Source organism: Oryzias melastigma, linkage group LG14 (genome assembly GCF_002922805.2).
Source record: "Oryzias melastigma strain HK-1 linkage group LG14, ASM292280v2, whole genome shotgun sequence".
Lineage (NCBI taxonomy): Eukaryota > Metazoa > Chordata > Actinopteri > Beloniformes > Adrianichthyidae > Oryzias > Oryzias melastigma.
The window spans coordinates 28,859,266-28,881,874 of record NC_050525.1 but is presented as its reverse complement, the minus strand read 5'-3'; the positions used below and the strand labels follow the sequence as shown (position 1 = coordinate 28,881,874).

Below are 22,609 nucleotides of genomic sequence, written 5' to 3'. Positions count from 1 at the left end.
TGATTAGTTTAGATTTGCTGTAATTGTTTACAGTTTAGAGTGAGGGACAGATTTGTGACTCACAGGCCACCTAGTGGTCATCTGGTGAACCTACCTGGCGTCAGTTATGAGCTGCTTCAAACAGGAAGTCAAAATGTTGCCTTTAAGTGTCATTTTAAGATAAAATTGGACACTTCAATGACAAAGATGCTCATAATTTTAACTTAAAGCATTTTTACCATGTATACATAGAATTTTAGTTACTTTCAGATAATCTTTTCTCAAATTATAATTATGCAGTATAAAAGATGATTGATCACAATAGATAAAAAATAGCCTCATTTATCAAGTCACTTTTATTTCCATAGCTAATTTTTCTGACTTTCACCTCAAGAGAAAAAGATGTACATTTTGAATTTTTAAAAACATCAATTAACTTTCAATATTTTCATAAATAAAGTTGAACAGACTATGATTTTCCCAACAAAATCAAAACAACATTTACATTCATGAAACTGCAAGTTTTTACAAGCTTCAACTCACAGTTTGAAAAATTTCTGTCTGACTTTTTGCTGATTTAATTTCAACAAAAAACATGCTGAGAAATTACAGCAGAGCAACAGAAATAAAAAAAAGAACTTTGTGAGCGTGTGATTCGTCTTCTAGCAGCACAAACGTCGAGCGGCTGCTTTGAAATGATCTGGTCTGTCGTGTTTATCCGTTTAAAGACAGGAAGCTGCCAGAAAAAATAAATATGAATTTTAGGATGATACATTTTTTAAATAATTAGCTTTAAAATAATAACAAATAAATAATTTCATAATACAGAAAAAGTTTTTTGCCCTTAAATTCTTTGACTTTTATTTTGAAAGGGTTTCCGAACAAAACTACAAGCTGTCCAATCAGCATGTAGCTTCTTCCCAGTGTTTCTCTGTGATCAGTTGGTGTCAATAAGTACCTGTCAGCTGACCGAACAGGTGGGATTTTTTTGGGGGAGTGGGGGGTGTTTTTAAAGCCGTTGTCCCGACAGACGACACTTCTACAGTTTTACAGTACACAGGTGATCCAAAAGGCTCAGTGACTCGTTCTTCAGGTAACAGATCGCACCTGCAGGGAAATGCAGTTTCACAATAAATTTCAACAAAAAAATAAAGATTTTTCTTTTTCAACTTGAAAAATAAAACAGTGTGGACATAAAAGAAAAGGCAACAAAGCAAAGTGAACATCAGGTGATCAGTGAACAGTCATGCGCTCGAGTTTCCTCACTTTTTAAATAAAGTTATTTACAAATAAAGATGCATGGGCATTATGGAGTTTTCCTGCCAGACATCTCAGCAAAATGACCCGAGAAATATTCAAAAAGCACAAAAAATCGTCAGGAACATGTCAGTCACACATGCAGTTCTTGCAGCAGGTTTGCAACTCACAAACAAAATAAAAGCCACCTCCAAGCTGCCATCTTTACATTTGAGAAGCTCTGAATGTCTATAAATGTGTATCCTGGAGAATAAACATCTGCACACGACTGTTTAAGGCTTTAAAGAATCCAAAAGAAAGTTTAAAAACAGAACCGAAAGCAGAACTTTTCCCTCTGAAGCATCACTCAACTCTAAATCCTCAAACTCCAGTTCGTGTACAGAGGAAAGCGTGGATACTTCAGCAGCTGTTGGGCTTCACGGTTCAACTGCAATAAATATCAAAGAGCAGAGGAGGCCGCTGGAGATCAGGAGACCACGTTTGGACTGGAAGACGCTATCAATTCGACTATTCTTTAAAAAAAAAAAAAAAACTTTGGAGGGAGTTCTCATTAACATCAGTTTTAAAATTGATTTTATAAACACAAAGTGTCTGGGACTCAGTAAAGTGGAAAAGCGAGGAAGCTGTAGAGGGCGGAGTCAGTAAACTGATATGTTCTCACAGAAATCAACAATGAGGAGACAGAAGGGTTTCAGTCATCTAATCAAAGTTTTTGTTTTGATAGAGAAGATGGTACGGTTTAGAAGAAACTGTTGGCACAAAGGAGAAAATGTCCTTTTTACATTCAGAGAGAACAGCAGTCTGTACATCCATTTACACCAGCTTTTTGTTGACCTGCTCACATTCTCCTGCTTGATTTATGTTTACGGGACGTTTCTTTAACAAAACAAAAAGACGAAGAAATTGGAGTTCAGGAGGTAAAATCTTTAAAACCACAAACCTTATATCTGCTTCTTTTTGCTAAAGAGCAAATGTTTTCACTCACAGAACCTGATCATTTATTATTGTCTATCAAAGTATGTGGCCTCAGAACTGAGAAACAGCTTAAAGAAGTCAAAGTGGGATTTACCGTCTCTAAACGCCATCAAGATTCTCTGGAAATGTTGCCGGTTGACCAGCAGGAACTGGAGGATTCACAGCGGTGGAAACGCCAAAGGACGTTTGAAATGCTGAAATGTTTTGGACTTCTTACCAATCAGGACCTCAGATTGAGGAAGACGGACTGAAGACGATGCTCCTGCCTCCAACGAGACGCTCCAAGAACAAAACATTTCAGAAATATTCGAATGTCTTTGTATTTCCGTACTTGTTCCTATGATTTATTCCAATCTCATGGAAACTCCTCGATAATTATTGCTAACAGTGTTCGACTCACATCTCGACCTTTCCTGTGGTTGGACTGAAAGCTGCCGTTTCTGCTGCATCTCCATCGGGACGGTAAACTGCTGTAACAGTCGACTGGCCGCGCTCTCCACTCCCAGCATTCTGCTGTTCGCTCCTCAACTCCAGGATCTGGACGCGGCGTTCCTCTGAACGCTCTAAAACTCCATAAATACAAACATCTGTTTTATAATTTCACATCCCTATTTCAAGTCAATAAACTCTTTAGTTAGAAGCTTTTTTTTTGTTTTTCCTCCAAAGTTCGTCTCTTCATGCAGACGTTCAGCTGCCAGAGAGACGACAGAAGCAGCAACCTTTAAAAACGACAAACTGAAGGAGTACGACGGTGGTTCCATTTGGTCGGATGAGGAGGGGGTGAGAAGACACCAGGCTGCTGCTTACGCCCCCCTCTGAGTGGGGCGGTCCAACGCTCTGGTTAGAACGGGAGCTTCTTCAGCTGCTCGAAGGTGATGAAGAACTGAGCACAAAGTCAAGAAAAGGAGCAGAAACCAAGAGACAACCTGCATCAACGCCGGGGTCACGGACCGGTACCGGTCCACAAACAGAAATAGGAAACACATTCGATAACTCTGATTATTTCGGTTTATTTTTGATGCTGAAGGAAGTTTTATTTAAAAAAAAACTGACGTATTCTGTTCACAACATCCGTTTTGGTCATGTGACTTAAAGCGGCTACCTGGATAGCTAAGCTAGTAGCTAACAGCTAACAAAAACCGAAGAAGAACCTTCGACTTCACAGAAGAGTAAATCTGCGGTAGCAGAAGATGCTCTGGCTAACAACAGACTCAACCGTTTCACACACAGATAATAAAGTTGGAGACACGGTGGATTTATAATCTATTTTGAAAATAACAGTTTTACGACGGTTGCGTCATTTTATTTTGCTTTATTTATCCATACCAGCTTAAAGGTCAGACGTAGCTGAAGTCTGAGAAAAGAGTAAAAAGTGTGAAATGAGGAGTTTTACAGCCTCAGAACACCAACAATTACTGTAAGAAGGAAAGACGACTCCTGAGTGGATTGTGCGAGTCATTTTTAGAGCACAGCTGCAGCGGTTAGCGAGGGACGTCTGTATACCAAAGATATTTATACACCTTATTCCTAGCCCCCATGAGCCTTTGCGTGATTTATGGGTTATACTTCAGGTAGACGCCGGAACTAGAATTTAGTTACATTACAACTGTAGAGCCGACAGCGCAATTCCTCTTGTTTTGGATCTATAACTACATATAAATGAGGAAAAACCAGCTGTCATGTCTTAACAGAGGCGACATAACAACTCCGGTGCTAAAATTGAGGGATTGGAGGATGACCTTGAAAAACATAACATTTAGTAGCATTTTTAGCTACTGTTTTTGACTACTTTCTCAATTCAGCTACAGCAGGTGGTGAAGCTATGAACATTCTTAAAAGTTCACCTCATAATTCTTTATTTATGCCTATTCCTTCCAGAGTTAGCACAAAGTGCTGATCAACTGTAACGTTATCTCTTCATGTGTTTACATGCTGGATGAGGGATGCATCGCGGTGAAGCTTTTGCCCGTTTCATGTTTTGACAAAGTCAGCTGCGGGTTAACCAGGTAATTTTGAATATCTGATACCAGGAGATGCAGCGATTACACACCAAATATCTTTTCTGCTCTTTGACTCTGCTGTCAGCAGTGGTTAAGCTAGTTTCATATTCGACATTCGTCACACATTCAGTAATGAACAGCAATATTCCTCAATCGCCTTTGCTAACAAACACCTAAAATGTTTTTCCTGAGAGATAATAAAACAATCAACATTCCACATTACTTTCAGCAGCAGCTCGGGCAAAGCACTCCGGCTCCGCCCACATTGCAGCGGCGTTTGCGGTGGTCTGCTCGTTACGTGGATCGGGAATAATGAAAACGAGTCATGTGAAACATCATCTGTCAGTAAAACATTTTTGGTGTTTTTTTTTTTAGCAAAGGCGTTTGAGAAATATCGCCGTTCATCTCTGAATGTGTGACGAATGTTGAATATGAAGCTAACCTAACCGCTGCTGTCAGGTCTCTGCAGTACCCGGCGTCTCTTCTTCTCTGGTGTTCTGGAGTAACCCGATCATAATGTGGGATACGGATGTACTTTATCCTCAAAATGAAAGATTTAAAATGTTCATCCACATCCTCCTGACTTCATCCTCGCCCGGTAGACGGTACAATCTGTACCGAGGAGGACAGCTGCACCCCCTCTTCGTCAGCAGCCCATGTAACACAAAACGCTCCACAAATTTACTTTAGTTTGGTAGTTAGTACGACCACGAGCTGCAAAACATGCGTCCGAACTGCGCAAAGACATTTTTGAAAACTTTCAGGGATTAATTAAAACACGATTTTAAAGTTTGTATGCACCGCTAAAGCTAACAAAACCGGCACTCTCAGTGGAAACAGAGCCGTGTGACTTCCGGTTGCTATGCCGGAAGTTGCACCCATAATCCCTTTTACATGAGAGGCCCCCGGAATAAGGTGGATATAAGTACACCAGGAGTGGGTTCATTTCCTCCAGACAAACAGTTCTTCACATTTCTCTATGGAAAACATCCTGAAACTGAAGGTAAATGTGTCTCTTTTCTGCTTTTTAATTCAGAGACTTTCAGTGATCAGGAGCCTGCTGAAAAAATAACTACATCTGATTCTGTTTGTGTTTATAGGAAGTCTTATGTGTACCGAATGCCTAAATAAAAAAAAAAGTGTTTTGATAAAATATTAGTGCGCATTTAGTTAAATAAAAACTGTGAATTTTGTGTCGATGGTGAATTTCCTGTCTGTGTTTTTGTGGGCGGAGCAAGTTCGCCTCTAAACCTATAAAAGAAAACTGCACGAGGCGAGAGGCGCCGTTACAGTTTTATTAGAAACCAGAGTCGACCTGGCATCAACACATTGCCTAAATATGCTGGTGGTAAACAAGAGGGGAAGTGGGAGGAGCCTCAAAGATCAGTTTACATTATGTAGGAGCTTTGAAGCCCAACTAAAGGCGAGTTGGACTGAGGCTGTTTTTTTTAAATGAGATAAAATTACATCTTTAGTCTAAAGCAGCGATCTGCAACCTCTTCTACCCCTCCACTGTGGCTCTCTGGTTTAAGAAAAATACAAAGCTTTTAGTTTAAAAAAGTAACTGTAAAGTAAAAAAAAAAAGTAAAATAATTCTGCGAGCCTCCAAACCACAGTAGCCATAGTGGTTCAATAATCGAGAACAAAACATTTTGACAAATTTAAGTGTTTTACGAGTGCCTCGTGGTTCAAAAAATACATTTAATTGTGTGATTGCTTAGTCAGCATTCACACGATAGTGGTTCTCCTGCTCCTTTCTGTACGTTTTTCAGCACATAAAATCTCAATCACACTTCCAGAGATTTCAGTGATCTTGGTATCAAAACGTTCAGGACATTACCGCTGGTATTTTTGGTATTCATAAACTTCATAGTTCCTGAAATACTGAGCAAAATATTCTCCATAGGAAATGAATGAGAAAGTCTTCAATACTCAATTGGATTTTTTAGCTAATTTAAAGTTTATCTTCTATTTTAGCAACAGGCTAATGTTTTGACTAATTTAGTATATGGAGGAATTTTAGAGTTTAGCCAGTCTTTAAGCAACACACTAAATTGTTTTACTAAATTGTCATATATTAGGGATTTTAAGCAATTTTATGAACATTTTCTTCAGAAATTTAGGTGAACGTCGGCACTCTTTCATATCTTTTCCTATCTCAAATTTGACATTTTGCAAATTGCTTTTGCATTTTCAGCAAAAAGTTTCAGCATCTTCAGCAACTTCTATCAGCAAAAAGCTTTCACACTAGCATTATCGCAGGTAATGCCACTTTTCTAGTTAGCTCGGTTTTAATTTTAGATGATCATTTCTGGCTAAGAAACACCACAAACGTTTAAAAATACTTTTTTTTCCCATTACTGTCATTACATTCACTACCACTAGATTTGCTCCATCGAGATGATCCTTTGTGACACAGGAAGTCTTTTATTTTGAAAGGAAGTCTTGTAAACCTCTTAAAAATGATAAACCGTTTCATGTCTCTGTTTCCAATTTATTTTCTCTTAAAGTTTGTTTTATTTATGCCAAAAAATAATAGTTTATTCATATGTCTCATACAAATAACAATAACATAAATTCAAAGTCTTGTTTTTTTAAAGGATGTGTGGCTCCTACTGGGTTGTGGTCAGGGAGAAATCGACCCAAACGGCTCTTTAAGTGTTAAAGACTGCAGACCTCTGGACGAAAGGAAAGTTTACTTTTGAGAATTGAAGGTGGGGCTTCACACTGCCCCGTCGCTTGAAGGATACGATGATGTTCCAGGGTCCCAGTCGCAGCCAGTTGGGCCAGAAGCCTTTATAGAGAGCGAAGAAGCCCTCGTTCTTCCACGTCTGCATCACTCCATCCAGGGTCCCTTTGTAGGCGGGGCTTCCGGACAAAACCCTCTGGTTCATCATCCGGGTCCGCACCACATCTACCGGGTTGGAGGCCAGCGCCCCCGCCAGGCCACAGGCAAAACTGGAGCTGCATGAAGACAAGAATGAAGTCAACACGGGCAGTTTGAGTTTAGGCCTCATGAAAAACAATATGGAACTGACATGAAATGAGTTAAGATGGTGTCTCCCATGACGCCAGAGCGGAGAAGGTGCTTCTTTGTGATGTCATAGACGGGAAGCTCCACGCCAACAACAATGGCTGCCCGCTGCGCCGTGGGAATGACGCCCTGAAGAAGAAGGACAGAAGTTTGTGAAGCTCAACTATTAAAGAATAAAAGTTAACTTGAGCATAACAGCCACGATGCTACAGATTTGACAAGATTTTGGAACAAGTAGAGAAAGAATACAGCTACAAAAAACATTTATAACGTTTTTTTCTTCTTGTTCAAAGTGGTGAAGTCCAACAAAAAGCCAGAAATGAAACTGTAGAATGAAAGAACGCCCATCCAGGGTAATTCCACTGCAGAAAAGGTGGAAATTTAGGTCCAGATTATATTATTAAAAGGTTTTGTGCCATAGAAAACAGAAAAGTTTGACTAAAACCGAAGAACTGAGCAGATTAAGAAATAACACTAAAGGGCTTTTTCAAAGAATCATGAATGTATGAAATTCTGACATGCGTTTATGTCCAATTGATCCAAGACTTCACGTTTTAATTTCAAGTGATCAAACTTCTACCAAACTGACAAGTTTGATCATCTTCAAAAGACAATTGACCAACAAATAAAAGATTTTATTACTAAAAATTGATTTCAAAAGATTTATTTGAGTTAGTTTCTAAGCTATATTTTATCATGTATTTAAGCTCTATTTTACATTCTTATGTGTACTTTCTTCCTCTTAAAATCTGCTTTATTTTTTTTAATAACATCATCCTGCAAGGTTGAAATTAGCCTGTGGCAAAAATTTAGCTAATTTACATTTGCTTGTTTTTAAAATATCAATAAATGTGATGTCTCTTTTTTAAATAAATAAATGCTAAAAAATGGTTCTGAAGTTCAGAAAACTGTATTTTTAAGCTAATAATTAGAGTTGTTTCAAAGATGATATAAAAAAGCAACTAACAATAGAAAGGAGACAGAGCATCATCATCCTAAAGGATTTTTCTTACAGAGAAAGAGCAAAGAAAGTCAAAAAAGTTTCTTTTTTGCATCAAAGGATGCTTAAAAATAGGAATTGTGGTCTGGCAGGGGCAAAGCCACACCTAAACCAGAAGAATCTGGCTACAGAGAAAAAATATGGAGCCCAAAAATTAATAACCGGAAGTCCCTCCCCCTGCTGGCGCCAGCTGCAGAAAAAAAAAAACAGTATTTCGTCAAGCCTTTTCTCTGGTGGTAAACTGGTGTAGTTATACAAATTTGAACACTTGTTAATATTGACTTTACAGAAATAAAACAATTAAAGTTCTGGGTCCCATTTGAAGCTCATCTTGCTCAATAAACTGTTAGACAGTTAATTCACATTTAAAAGCTTAAAAGCTGATAGTTCTGAGAAGTTTTTAAAATATCATTTTAGAAAAGCTTTCTTAAAGTTTAGGACATTTCCAGATCTGGCACCATCTTGCACGTGGCCAGAGGCTCCTTAGTTCCTGAGAGTGAACTCCTGCATGATGGACTTCACATGATCACAGTGAGCCAGACTCCGTTTGAATTGGAAAGACTTGGAGATCCAGCAAGAAAGTCTAAGGAGCTCATCTGGACCAGGAGATACTGGACTATTGAAGACTGGAAGAAGCTGTTAAGGAGCTTAAAGACAAAAACAATGCTCCACACAACATCACCTCCATACTCATGGAGCTGGTTTAGGATGAAGCCAAAGAGCCCCACAGGACTCAAACATCTGTGGGAACGTCTGGAAGGAAATCTGGTATCTGTAAAACGTGGCTTCTTAGAGCAAATGTTCATCTCTACTTTGATACCAACATTTCTTTACAGTTCTTTATCTTAAAAAAGAAACCCTGGATAGTTCTGAAACTTCTGACTTGTGAAGAACAAAGCCACGAGGCGACACCGACCCTCCACAGCCCCCGGGTCCCTTCTGTCTGGTAGATGTTGATGAAGTTGGACATCATGCTGCCTTGGAGCAGACTGCCTTGCGCCTGCATTCTGATCTGAAACGGGAGAGGAATTTTGAGCCTCAGACATTAGTGGAAGCAGTTTTACTGAATGAATCAAGATGTTTTGGCTGTTTAGATTAGAGCTGTCAGGCGATTATAATTTTTAATCGCGATTAATCGCATTTCCAGAGTTAACTCGCGATTAATCGCAAATTAATATGTGGCCTTTTTTTTAGGAAAAAAATGTGTGCTTCGTGGAATTTAGCAGTTCTACATTAATTATTAAAACAAGAATTGTAAAATTAAAAGTTTTCATCAGAAATACTTCATTTTGTAACATTGTATTGAGATAAACTTTCTTAACAATAAAAGGCTGTAACATAAAATGCCTAACAAAAGCCCAAGTGCAAGTGAAGGGGATTTTAAAATCTAAACTTCAATCAACGTTCAGTAAAATAAAATAAAAAACATCAAAAATAACATTTCCATAACACTTCCATGTTCATTTTTTGCCAGGACCAAATCTTTTCCTCCTCTGCTGAACTACAGTAATAAATGAAATAGAGATTTATCATTTCCAATTAACTTTTGTTTTTTAAAACATTAAAGACTGAGAAAAGCGGGATACTCTGTGGATAGTTTGACAGTCTGTTACTGCCGCCGCGTTCTCTGGCTGCAGCTCGATGCAGCGACGTGTCCAGCGGAGCTCACGCCATGAATATGCCGGCAGACAGACCGCTATGCTGGGGCTGGATCACGCTTAAACCTCCAGAACATTTAAAACGTCCCCCGGTGCGCTTGCTGTTCGGAACGTCGGGGGTCCGCAGCTCTCGGGACGCAGCGCCGGACGCGAGCCGGTACCACCAGACGTGGTACTGGACACGAACCGGAGCCGGGTTAGGGTGCAGGACCTCTCCAGGTCCTAGCGCCGGCCGGTTTTAGCTCGCAGCTCGGAGGTTGGAGACCCGCCCGTGATCTAGTGAGAGCAGCCGGTGAGTTAGAGGGCGATGAGGGACGCCCGCACGCGGTATGGAAAGGGACGTATGAGAAAGTCCGCGATTAATGCGTCAAAAAAATTGTCGGCGTCAAGCACATGTCAGATTAATGCGTTTTTAACGCGACAAATCTGACAGCCCTAGTTTAGATGTTTGACTCGTCACCTTGAGAACATCGGTGGGGTTCGCCAGAGAAGAGGACAGGACTCCAGACACCACGCCGCAGAAGACGTTGATGACCATGGTCTCATCTATGAGGAGAAAAGGAAATTATGTCAGGACTTTGTGCAAAAAAAGTAACATTATTTACTCGCTACAACTAGAAAGCAAGCTCCTGGGTTTGTCTTTTTATTCCTTTCATGGAGTTTGGGTCAAAACTTTCATAAAAATGTAAAAAAAAGAAAAAAAAACTACATATTTATAAACATTCTTTATTCCAGAGGCTGAATGCCTTAGATTTAAAAAAAACTCAAAAATGCAGTAAAATTGGCCTCAAACAATAAGTTTGGATGATTTTAATCAACTGACAGTAACAGAACTTTACTAATTAATTGGAAGAAAAGTTCTGACCCAAACTATTCCAGCGTTTAGAATGAAACTCTATCGAGAAGATCTCTCCGTTAGAACAGAACAAAGTCCAATGAGGATTATTTCTGAAAAGTTAAAGCAGATTTAGGAGTTTTGTTAAAGTCAGAAACTCTCTTGATCCAGACTCCGAAAGTCAAATGTTTCGGCATGAAGAAACATTTGAAGAAATTCTGTCTGTGATTTTTTATAAGACAGAATTCAGGGTATTTCCAGAACTTATTTGGATTTATTTATAGATATATTCTCATTCATATGTTTTAGAGGATTTTCTGAATGATTGTTTCTGTCAACAATTTTCATCTCAGTAAATACACATAAAAAATAAATTAAAAAAAGACGTTTTTTGTTAAAATAAACAAAAAGATATCCAGTTTTTGACTTTTAACTATTAACAGGATGCCCCCAGCAGGAGGAAGTTCTGGATGTTCTGTTGTAAGGAAACATTCACCCAATATTCCCAGTTTGAAGTTTTCTGGACCAGCAACCTTCTGTGGATGGAAGTCGTGTTTAACACTTCCTGTTACTAAAAAAATGCTTTAAACATCCTGTCGGGGGGGAAACTAAAAGTTTGCAAATCAAATTATTATTATTAAGTCATAAAGATTCATGTGAGAAATTAGGTTTTTCTTTCATGAGGAATCTTCTTCAGAGACGGGAAAACATCCAGGTATTTAGTCTTCTGCAGATCCAAACTAAAGAAAGGAGTTTTCTGGTTAGAAAGAGAAAGATCTGAATGTGTGAATCCAGGTTGGTGCCCAAGAGACTAAAGATGAGCAGATAAAGGTGACGACACATTAAGATCAGAGCAGGAGTGGTAGTGATCGATCTGACCGACAGTTAGAGCGGCTGTTCCCGCGCCGCCGGCTTTACGGCCAGAGAAGCGAGCGTTCAATCCCCGCACGAGCAAACCGGCCTGCAGCAGAACACAGAGGCAGCAGAATGCATGCAGATGGGAGGCAAAGAATCAGCAGAGACAATAAAAAAAACACCACAGTCTGGACTGGCTTGAGCTCTCTCTGACATTTCAACTTATTGATTCTGTGGTTGTTAAAGAAAAGCTGACATTTACAGCAATCTGTGCTGAAAATAAACCACTTGAAGGTTCAGATGATGAAGCAGCTGATTGGTGAACAGTTCTGATCCGGTGAGGAATTAACAGAAACATGACGAAATTTTCGTCACTTCTTCTTTCTAACATTATTATACTCAAATGTTGACCACACTGACTAAAACCGTAAAGTTTAGAAATTTGGTACGAAATGAAAAAGGTTTTTAGTGTAACATGATTAAAACTGTGATTTTATTTACCCTAATTTTCAGCGTATGAGTCAAGTTTTAGCTTAGTTTTGCATAGGAGCGACTTATACTCAAGTGCAATTTATGTGATTTTTAAAAATAAATAACAACAACCACTAGAGGGCACTGTATGTGCGTGCATCAGTATTTGCTACTGACAGTACCACAGAAGAAGAAGTGCCCATTATTGTCCATTAAAATGTCCACTATGGTCCCGGATTTTGTTCAATAAATTTCTCCCCAAAGTGTGATTTAAATGTAAGTGAGCATTTTCAGAAATAAATCCATGACGTGTCAAGAGGGGTGGCTGACAAAATGACAGCTGGAAAATCGTTCACCGGAAGCAGAAATTCCACAAGACTTCAGAGTTGTAGCCACTTTTATTAAAACTTTTTAATTAAATAAACAGGTTAAGTGATCAGGATTCGCTTAAAATGTGTCAAAAGAGGGTAAAACCTTTATTAAAAAAAAGTGTTCAGATTTGTAAAACTGTTATGACTTTTATATTGGAGCTTTAGCTCCAGACTAGCGTTTGCATTTGACCGCAGTTAGCTTCAATCCTTTATGCGATGAACGTGAATCAGCTGATTCCATCACGAGGAAAAGCGGCTTTTCACTTTCACCTTTTCTATTATTAATGTGCTGCATATCGGTGAAAAGACACTTGAAAGTGTTGCTTACCAGCGGTCATGTTGATCGTATGGAGTTACGGTATATCAAAGAGCACTATAGGTTTTGACAGAAACACCTCAGGTTCTCAAAGTTCAAAGCTCAAAACACATAACTGTTATGGTCGCCGGTCATATTAGTATTTTCAACCGAAATGTGAGATGCGTGGGGTTCTGGACTAACTTTTTCAGCCGCCATCTTGTCTGCCACCAGGTCCCTGTCCGGCGTGGAAGCCTGAACCGTCCACCGTGAAGATTCCACCAACACCGATCATGTTTTGACATATTGATGGATCAGTCCGTCCATTGCTCCAAAGCTGATTCTGACAGTTGCAGAGCGGGTTCAGGCTTCCACGTCATGCGTTAATTTCTGATAATGCACACTTTGGAGGGGATTATCCTCCTTAAACCATGGTCACTTACAAAAGAAATGAATAGCAAAATTGTAGTACTTTGATTGTTGTGTCTATAAAAAGCACACTATTTGATAAGTGGTACGGTATGTTGTCACGGTTATCCGGCACCGACCTCGACTGCAGCGGCAAAGCAAAGCGATATATAGGTTAAATAAAGTATCCGTTCAGAGAGAAAGTTCTCCTCTTATGGCTTGTTTTTGCCCAGATGATAAAGACAAAGTTTGTTTTGAAGAAACCAACGCAATGATACAGAACATGTAGGGCAGGGGTGTCAAACTCAATCACACAAGGGGCCAAAATCCAAAACACTCCTGAGGTCGCGGGCCAAACAGGATAAACATTTATTGAACACTCTAAAACTACATTTTAAAAACTTAAAATCTGTAACTTTTAACATAGTTATGAACTAGATATATAGCATTACCTTTGATAATGCTAGTGTGAATGTTGTAAGCTGAATTTGCAGCTGAAGATGCTAGTGCTGATAGCTGAAAACGTTGAAGTTAATAGCTGAAAATACTGAAGCTGATAGCTAAAAACGCTGAAGCTTATAGCCGGATAAATATTAGCTAATTGCCAAATTAACCCTAAAAAGAAGTAAAAAAAAAAAAAAAAAACATAGGTTAGCCAAAACAGCTAGCATGTAGCTGGAATAAAATAGCTCAACTTCAAAAAATCCACGAGAAAAAAAATAAAAAAAGAACCTAAATTAGCTGAAACAGCTAGCAAGTAGCTGACATATTAGCTGAAGTCCAAAAAACAGTCTAAAAACCAACAAAAAAGCCTAAATTACCTAAAACAGCTAGCATGAGCTCATTTCAAGTTAGAAATAAGCCCAAGAGAACATCAGGCCATTAATAACAATAATTTAAAATGATCTGGAGGGGCGGATCTGGCCCCCGGGCAGTGACTTTGACATATGGTACATGATTTTATCTTTTTATTATTTATTTTTGGGGATGCTGTGACTTTTATGGGGCGGCCGTGGTGCAGCGGTAGGGCGGTCGACTCCTGATCAGAAGTGAGCGGGTTCGATTCCCGCCTTGCCCACCCATGTGTCGAAGTGTCCTTGGGCAAGACACTGAACCTCGAATTACCTCTGGTGGGAGGTTGGCGCCAGTGTTTGGCAGCAGAGCCACCACCAGTGTGTGAATGTGTGAATGGGTCTGTGACTGTGAAGCGCTTTGGGCCCAAGAAGGAGGGTAGAAAGCGCTATACAAGTATACGCCATTTACCATTTACCATGCAAAATTTACTTCCTTATAGTCCAAAAAATAGGGTAAATGTTTTTTAAAACATCAATGTTTGTGCAAAAACACTGAAACTGTTTCTGCAAACATCCTGAAAGCTGCATGACTAAAGTTTACCAATATCCGTTCAGTTTTAAAGACCGTTTACTCACCTTACAATAACTCTGTATCAATGCCTGAAACTGCATCCACATTTCTATATGACTTTACAAATCTGCAGCATTAAATGAAATCTTTTTTAATGATCCAGAAAAGAGGATGTGTGTTCGTTCATTCATTCACAGACGTTTATTGTGTTTCTCCGCTCTGTGAAAACTCGTCATGGAACAACAACAGAGTTCCAGCTACGGTAACAGAGCGTGGACCAACGGCCCGGCTCACTGATAAGATAGAAATCAGTCAACAGAGAGGTCATATAATGATGCAGAAGGATCCAGGTGGTCGTAAACATCAGCGGCGCCGGCTGCTCGCTGATAAATGCCGTTCGTGTCCATTTGTCTGTCAGATTTAGTGACCTCACGTCAACATCCGACAGTTTCCTGCAACTCTGATGTAGAGACGGACAACCACAGTCATACTGAACGCCACATCAGAGGAGGGCTGACACGGCGGCGCCAACGACAGACGCAGACAACGTCACATCAAGAGTGTCCCTGTAGCCCTTTGGCGTAAAATTAGGATCAACTCCAAAAACAAAAAGTTTTAATTAAACTCTAATCTTAGGAAAAAACGAAGAGGAAGAGAAACGGAAAAGCAAACGTTGAAAATACAAAACAGCACATTTCATGTATGAACATTAGTTTGAATTTTAAGTTTTTATTTACGTTTTTAAGAGTTTCTTCAATTTTTTTATACACTAAAATATTTCTAATTTACAATATTTTTCTCCAGTTTTCCACATTAGAAATTCAATTCTTATGGTAAAAAGCGACATAAAAGCAGAAATACACTGCTCACAAAAATGAAAGGAGCACTTTAAAGAAACACATTAGATCCATCAGATCTCAATCTGAAGTTGGATATCTATACAAATAACGACAGGACAGTGTCTTAGGAACACAAGGACACACAAGTCTTTTAATGGAAATAAAAGTTTTCAGCCTACAGAGGCTCATAGTGTAGACACCATCAAATCAGAGTGAAATGAAGATGTAGCAGGCTAGTCCATTTTTAGAAAACTTCATTTCTGCAACTCCAAATTCTTTTCAGTATCTTGTGTGGCCCCCACCAGCTTGTATGCATGCTTGACAACGTGGCGGCATGCTCCTAATGAGACGACGGATGGTGTCTTGTGGCATTCCTCCCAGATCTGTGTGAGGGCATCCCTAAGCTGTTGTACAGTCTGAGGAGCAACCTGGCGGCGCCTAATGGACCCAAACATAATGTCCCAGAGATGTTCTATTGGGTTTAAGTCAGGGGATGGTGAAGGCCATTCAATTGTTTCAATTCCTTCATCCTCCAGGTACTGCCTGCATACTCTTGACACGTGAGGCCGGGCATTGTCGTGGATTAGGAGGAAACCAGGACCTACTGCACCAGCGTAGGGTCTGACAATGGGTTCAAGGATTTCATCTGGATACCTTATGGCAGTCAGAGCACCATTTCCTAGGCAGTAGAGGTCTGTGCGTCCCTCCATGGATATGCCTCCCCAGACCATCACTGACCCACCACCAAACCTGTCATGTTGAACCACGTTGCAGGCAGCATAACGTTCTCCTTGTCTTCTCCAGACTCTTTCACGTCTATCACAGGTGCTCAGGGTGAACCTGCTCTCGTCTGTGAAAAGTACAGGGCGCCAGTGGTGGACTTGCCAATTCTGGTGTTCTTGAGCAAATGCCAGTGGAGCTCCACGGTGCTGGGCAGTGAGCACAGGGCCCACTACAGGACGTGGGGCCCTCAGGCCACCTTCATGAAGTCTGTTCCTGATTGTTTGGGTAGAGACATTCACACCAGTGGCCCTCTGGAGGTCATTCTGTAGACACGAGCAGTGCTCAGCCTGTTCCTCCTTGCACAAAGGAGCAGGTATGGGTCCTGCTGAGGGGTTGAGGACCTTCTACGGCCCTGTCCAGCTCTCCCAGAATAACCAGCAGTCTCCTGAAATCTCCTCCATGTTCTGGAGATTGTGCTGGGAGACACATTAAACCTTCTTGCTGCAGCACGTGTGGATGTGCCATCCTGGAGAAGTTGGACAACCTGGTCAACTTCTGTAGAGTTAAGGAATCTCCTCATACTGCCAGTAGAGATAATTATCAAGCCAAAATCAGCACGAGTGGAAAACCAGCCAAAAAAGATCAAGAGGGAGAAACTAGAAATGACCTCCACATGTAACACCAGTCCTGTTTGGAGGGTTTTCTAGTTGTTGCCACTGAAGAGCACCTGTTGTTAATTCTATGAACACCAATACAGCTGAAACTGATTAACGAGGCCCTCAGCTGTTAACCAACCAGAAGATTATCAGACAGGTTTCATTCAATTCATGCCAGGCCCAATAAAAAGTGTTCCTTCAATTTTTGTGAGCGGTACAGTTTTGAAAAATAAATTGAACAATGGATTTGCCATGTCATGTCATGTATGAATTTAACAGGTTTTTGTCCACATCCTGTAGCCTTCACCACGACTTCAGAGTGATGAAGAGCAGAGCAGGGCAGCGAACATGGAGGGGACTCACCTTCAGGGCGAGTGACGAACAGCCTCTTCAGAGAGTTGTAGGTTCCAATCTTGATTGTCCCGTAAGAAGCTTGTCTCAGCAGAGCTGGAGAGATCCTGAGCAGAAAAAGGTCAGAGCTCATAAAATCTGAATGAACTCAATCGCATATGAGATTTTTATTATAATAGCTACAAGGTAAACACTGTTGTATGTTTGTGTTTGCATGGCCATCTTTAAAAGAAACTACTGTAACACAATCTGGTATACAACAGTGCCAGATTTTAATTAAGCATTCACACTATAATGATCCTCCTGCTTTCAGTAATCTTGGTATCAAAACGCTCGGCTCGTTCAGGACATTACTGCTTGTATTTTTGGTAGTCATAAATGTTATAGTTTTTGAAATATTTAGCAAACTATGCTCCACAGGAAATGAATGAGAATGTCTTCAAATTTCAACATATTAAGTAGATTAGCAACAAGCCTTTAAATATATTCAAGGGCTATGTTTTCATCTTTTATTGTAATTTTAAAAAAAACTGAAGTTTACCAAATTTTTTAGTAATATGCTAACACGTTTTGCTAATTTGTTATCTACTGGGGTTTATAGGCTAATTTAGAGTTTAGCTTCAATTTTATAAACATGCTAACGTTTTGGACTAATTTAGTTTACTGAGGAAATTTAGGCGATTTTGGGATTTAGCTAGTATTTAAGCAATGTGCTAGCTTTTTGGCTAATTTGGAGTTCATCTTGTATTTAAGTAACACACTAAATATTTTTTTTTTAGCAAAATTGGCTTACATAAGCAATTTTTAAGCAATTGTACTACAAATTTTTTAGAAATTTAGGTTAACCTCAGAGCTCCTTTATAGCGCTTTAAAGAAATTTCCAGTCTTTTTGCAAATTGAATATTTTGTAAATAGCTTTTGCATTTTCAGCAGTTAGAGTAAATCATGTCACCAGTTTCAGCAAAAAGTTTCAGCATCCTCAGCAACTACTTTCAGCTAAAGCCTTCACACTAGCATTAGGTAATGCAACTTTTCTAGTTGATATAGTGTTAAGCGTGTAGTCAAATCAGAAGACGCAAAAGTATTTCCAGATCTATTTGCAGTCAAATGTGAAGTGACGTTAAGATGAAATAACTGTCCTCACAGTCCCTGCTGCAAATATGCAGGAAAATAAATAATAAATAGACACCAGCATAAAAAGAGAAATAGTAAGTAAAAATAGTTTTATTTGCCCTACAATAATATTGTTCACCTTTCAGCTTATCCCATTCAGGGTCGCCACAGCCTAACAGCACCCACTGTTTCGCATCAGAGATTTGGCAGAGTTTTTATGCCGGATGTCCTTCCTGACACAACCCCGTGTTTGGAGAGCACAGGGGAACCCAGTTAGGCAGCAGCGTCAAGGGTCTTGCCTAAGGACCCAATCTGGATGGAGACCAGTGGACGGCCCGGGGATTGAACCCAGGTCTCCTGCGTGCACTTAGCCCCCCGAGCCATCCAGCCGCTTTGTACCCTACACTAAAATAAGAACCTTAAAACCTAAAACCTGCATAGAGAAAACAAGGTTTTAGCAAATTTCCTGTTTAGTTTTGAAGGACAAAAACCAACGTGGAATCCAGCAGCTTCTTCTGCTGCTTTATGGAGAATCTTCAATATTTGAGAATTTGTTGCAAACCGGGTAATTCAGAGCCCGTGAAAACGTGCACACAGAAAGGACCCAGCAGGGATTAAAACCAGGGCCCTCTCACTGTGATTGCTGACCACCTGTGTAGCTTTTAGTAACATTATGGGAATGTTTCCAACCTCATGTCAGCATCAGAAAACAGGAATATGAGTATAAATGACCTTTTAATCCAATAATGATGTATGGACTTATAAAAATGTTATGAAGTCAAATTGAATCCTTGCAGATTCTGTTCCAAGGTGTTGAACAGTGTTTGAAAAAGTCTTAAAACGTTTTGACAGATTTTCCACAACTACCAACATGTATCACACATGGTTTTAACTAGTTACTGATGAAAGAAAATATGGATTTTTGTGAGTTATTGTTGACTAACAAACTGAACTTTTAGATTTATTAGAACAAATGTATATTCCAGTAGAGACTCAAGTATCTGCTGTAAATGTGAATTTTGGGTGAATCAAAATAATTTATCGTGAAATTATATCATTTTTATCATAAATAAATAGTTAAAACAATTTGCTGCATTCGAGCAGATGGAGAATAATTTTTGAAATCCACCAGAGGGTAACAGGAACAACTACATTCTTCTGCGTTTAATTGACGTTAGCGCTCGTGAGGTAAACAGACAGAAATGTGTGCCATGCTCAAACGCTTGCTAAAATTACAGTATTAAAGATGCTCTCCTGCCCCGTTCCACCATCTGGAGTTTAGATTTAGCAGACATCAAGTAAATCAAAGTTGGTGCAGCCAAGAAGTGTGGCTGCTCAGAGAGGTGAGCTCAGAGCTGTATTCTGAACCGACCACGTGGTGTTTTTTTTACAGCTCAGGCTCATGTCACAAGTGTTTTACAATATGTAGATGCCAAAATCTAGATTACAACTTGATGATTTCTCACCTGGAAACATTGAAAGGTGGCTCTGGTGTTTTATGGATTATATCACTGATGAAAAGTTTAACTTTAAAAAGAGATCTCAGGAAGGAGGACTGCATGTGATCATATAACTTAAGTGCATACCCAGAGTAAAGCGCTCGGATCCCCTCCTCCTTCCCGATCCTGAACAGGGCGTGAAACATTCCCCGGTAGCGCACCTCCGTGTACTGAGACTGACCCTGGACCTGCAGCCGGGTCTTGGTCAGGTCAATGGGGAACGTCCCTGAAAATGAAAAAGGAAAGCAAAGATTAAGATTAGGAAGGGTGCAGAAAAGCTACAGCACTCCAAATGTTCTGATGCTGAGAAAAGAAAGATTTGGTTGATTTTTTTTGATCAGTTTACAGCTTTTCAATAGTCAAATAAAGTTGCAAATGTGAAGAGGAACGGCTCAGTTTAAGTTACTTTTCTGTGCAGCTTTCAAAATAGGAAAGGTATTTAAAAAAATTCACACTGACAGATGGCAGCCTTGCCAGTGACTTCGTTTGCATCGGAGGTATCTGTGATAAAACATATTAGATGCAAACTGAGGCTAACTGCCACAGCGCTCCATCTACATGGCAGAGTTAGCAACAGAATTCAGATGAATGTCAGTATTTGTGTCCAGAAACCTGAACTTGTTGTTGTATGTATAGCCAAAACGAGAAGGCAACTTTTGTCACGCCCCCAACAGCTTTCCTCTGTCTTTCAGGAGGTGCAGAGCTTAAAATAAAATGTTTTGTCTTAAATACAAAAGGTTTCAATGGATGGTCCAGCAAATCTCATAGATCATGGGTGTAAAACTCAATCACCCAAAATCCAAAAAACTCCTGAGGTCGCAGGCCAAACAGGATAAACATTTATTGAACACTCTAAAACTACATTTTTACAACTTTAAAACTGTAACTTTTTAACATAATCATGAACTATATATATAACATTACCTGTAATAATGCTAGTGTGAATGCTGTAAGCTGAATTTAGCTGCTGAAGATGCTAGTGCTGATAGCTGAAGATGATGAAACTGATTGCTAAAAGACTGAAGTTGATAGCCAACAAGAATATTAGATAAATGGCAAATTAGCCTTAAAAAAAACTAAGGTTAGCCAAAATAGCTGGCATGTAGCTGAAATAATAGCTAAAGTCAAAAACAGCCTAGTCCACAAAGTTAGCAGAATGCCAATTTTCAAAACTTTAAAACTGTAACTTTTTACTATAATTATGAATAATAAAAATGCAGGGATATTATTCCTGAATAAATCAACTTAAATCTTAAATAACTTTCAATATTGTCCATTAAAATATATTTTGTTGAAATTATCCAAGTTAGAAATGGGCACAAGATAACATGGGGACATTAATAACAATGAAATAAAATAATCTGGAGGGCCGGATCCGGCCCCTGGGCCTTGACTTTGACACATGTGCCATAGAACAGCAATAGTAAAATCTGTCATATTTTAAACGCTCTCAGCTTCGATCTGCTCTGCTGATGGACTATAATGCAGAAAATATGAGCTCTAATTTGAAATCAGCTGCATGAATCCCTTTTTGCCATCATCCAGCAGCTAGAATTTCCCTCCACTGCAAATTCTAGAAGCTGAAAATAGAATCGGCATAAAACATGCAACATGCAGTAGCCGCCTAACACGCGCGTGCAGCGGCTCAGCCACTTACCAAATTCTGCGACAATCGAGGCCATCCCTCCGTAGACGAACGGCTTCCAGTTGAAGCTGGCCATGTCCGTGGCGGCGGCGGCGGCAGCCTCCACCTGCTGCAGCCCCGCTAGAAACAAGAAGAGACCCAGGCAGAGGTCAACGCAATGCCGCAACCTCTGACTGTACTGCATGCCGGCAGCCATGGAGGTCTAAAGATGCGACTGATCGACCGGGCTCAGCAGCATCAGCATCCCAGCACACTGCGCCGGAAAGAGACGCCCGCTGCATCAGAACCTGCCGGGACGCCGTCATTTGAGGAGAAGGCTTTCTATTGGCTGGGAGGCAAATCAATCAAACTTCACAGCGATCCCATTGGATGAGACGGTATACTGTGTGACAGTACAGGAAAGCAACAGTGTCACGAAGCAGAAGTTATTTATGAGTATGACTAAACATAAACATAACCTAATAGCAGTAAAATATAGATTTAATCAGGGGTTTCAAAAATAGAAGATCTTATTTCGTAAACAACAGAGGAGCCGCCGGTAAAAGATGGCCGCTAACTCGTTAGCAAGGTTACTTTAGCTAACTAGTTCCCGTCACATGAACCAAAATGTCACATACCTGGTGTGTCGGTAAAATCCTCCGCCTTCTGTCCAAACTAGTTTTCTGTCTCTACAAACATAACCGAGGGTTAACCTTCACACACATTTCCATCAAGAAACTTCTCCTGAGCGGCTAGTAGCACATCTTAGCTAATGTAAATTAAAAGAATGACCAAATCCGGATTTCCGGCTGTACTTTCAAAATAAAATGCTGGATAAAGACAGCCAAAACACGAGAAATCATGGCGGTTTTTTTTATTTTTCAAATTAGTTAATGTCTTATTTATTCACCCCTTTTTGATCTTAATGTTGGCATACAATTTTAATTAATGACCCATTTTTTTGTTAAAGTATTTTAATTTAAGTTTGTGATAAATTTCTGTCTTCTTTTTTAAAACTCATTTTCATTCAGTGTAACTTCTTTCTCTCTCACTTACAAAATGAACAACATCAAGAATGGTGAATACTGAGACAGTTCATTTCTTCGAAGTTTTTTTCTCTGTTCTTTGTATGTAAATGCTTGTAATTTTTTTCTTTGACTATTTTACATCTAAGCTCATATTTATAATTATTCACAAACAGAAAGCAGTCACTTTTAAGACTGGACTGTTTTTAAACTAAATAGTTTCTTTCAACTAATTTACTCCTACGCTCTACACAAATCTTTTTTTTTTTTTTTTTT

At 39.6% G+C, this 22,609-nt stretch overlaps 1 protein-coding gene across 2 annotated transcripts; it reads right to left on the bottom strand.

Annotated features, from left to right (window-relative positions):
- Positions 1-312: 312 nt before the first annotated feature.
- slc25a14 (solute carrier family 25 member 14) lies at positions 313-22,120 on the bottom strand. Of its 2 annotated transcripts, none has more exons than XM_024266100.2 (9): positions 21,947-22,120; positions 21,342-21,711; positions 19,772-19,910; positions 17,085-17,179; positions 10,364-10,449; positions 9,162-9,257; positions 7,250-7,374; positions 6,962-7,175; positions 313-3,094 (listed from the first exon to the last, which is right to left on the bottom strand). In XM_024266100.2, exons 2-9 carry the CDS (start codon positions 21,523-21,525, stop codon positions 3,053-3,055), a joined length of 981 nt encoding a protein of 326 aa, XP_024121868.1. In that variant the 5' UTR covers positions 21,526-21,711; positions 21,947-22,120; the 3' UTR covers positions 313-3,052. The 2 variants fall into 2 exon arrangements, with proteins under 2 accessions (XP_024121868.1, XP_024121869.1); XM_024266101.2 differs by having other exon boundaries at positions 21,342-21,449.
- Between the last annotated feature and the right edge of the window lie 489 nt (positions 22,121-22,609).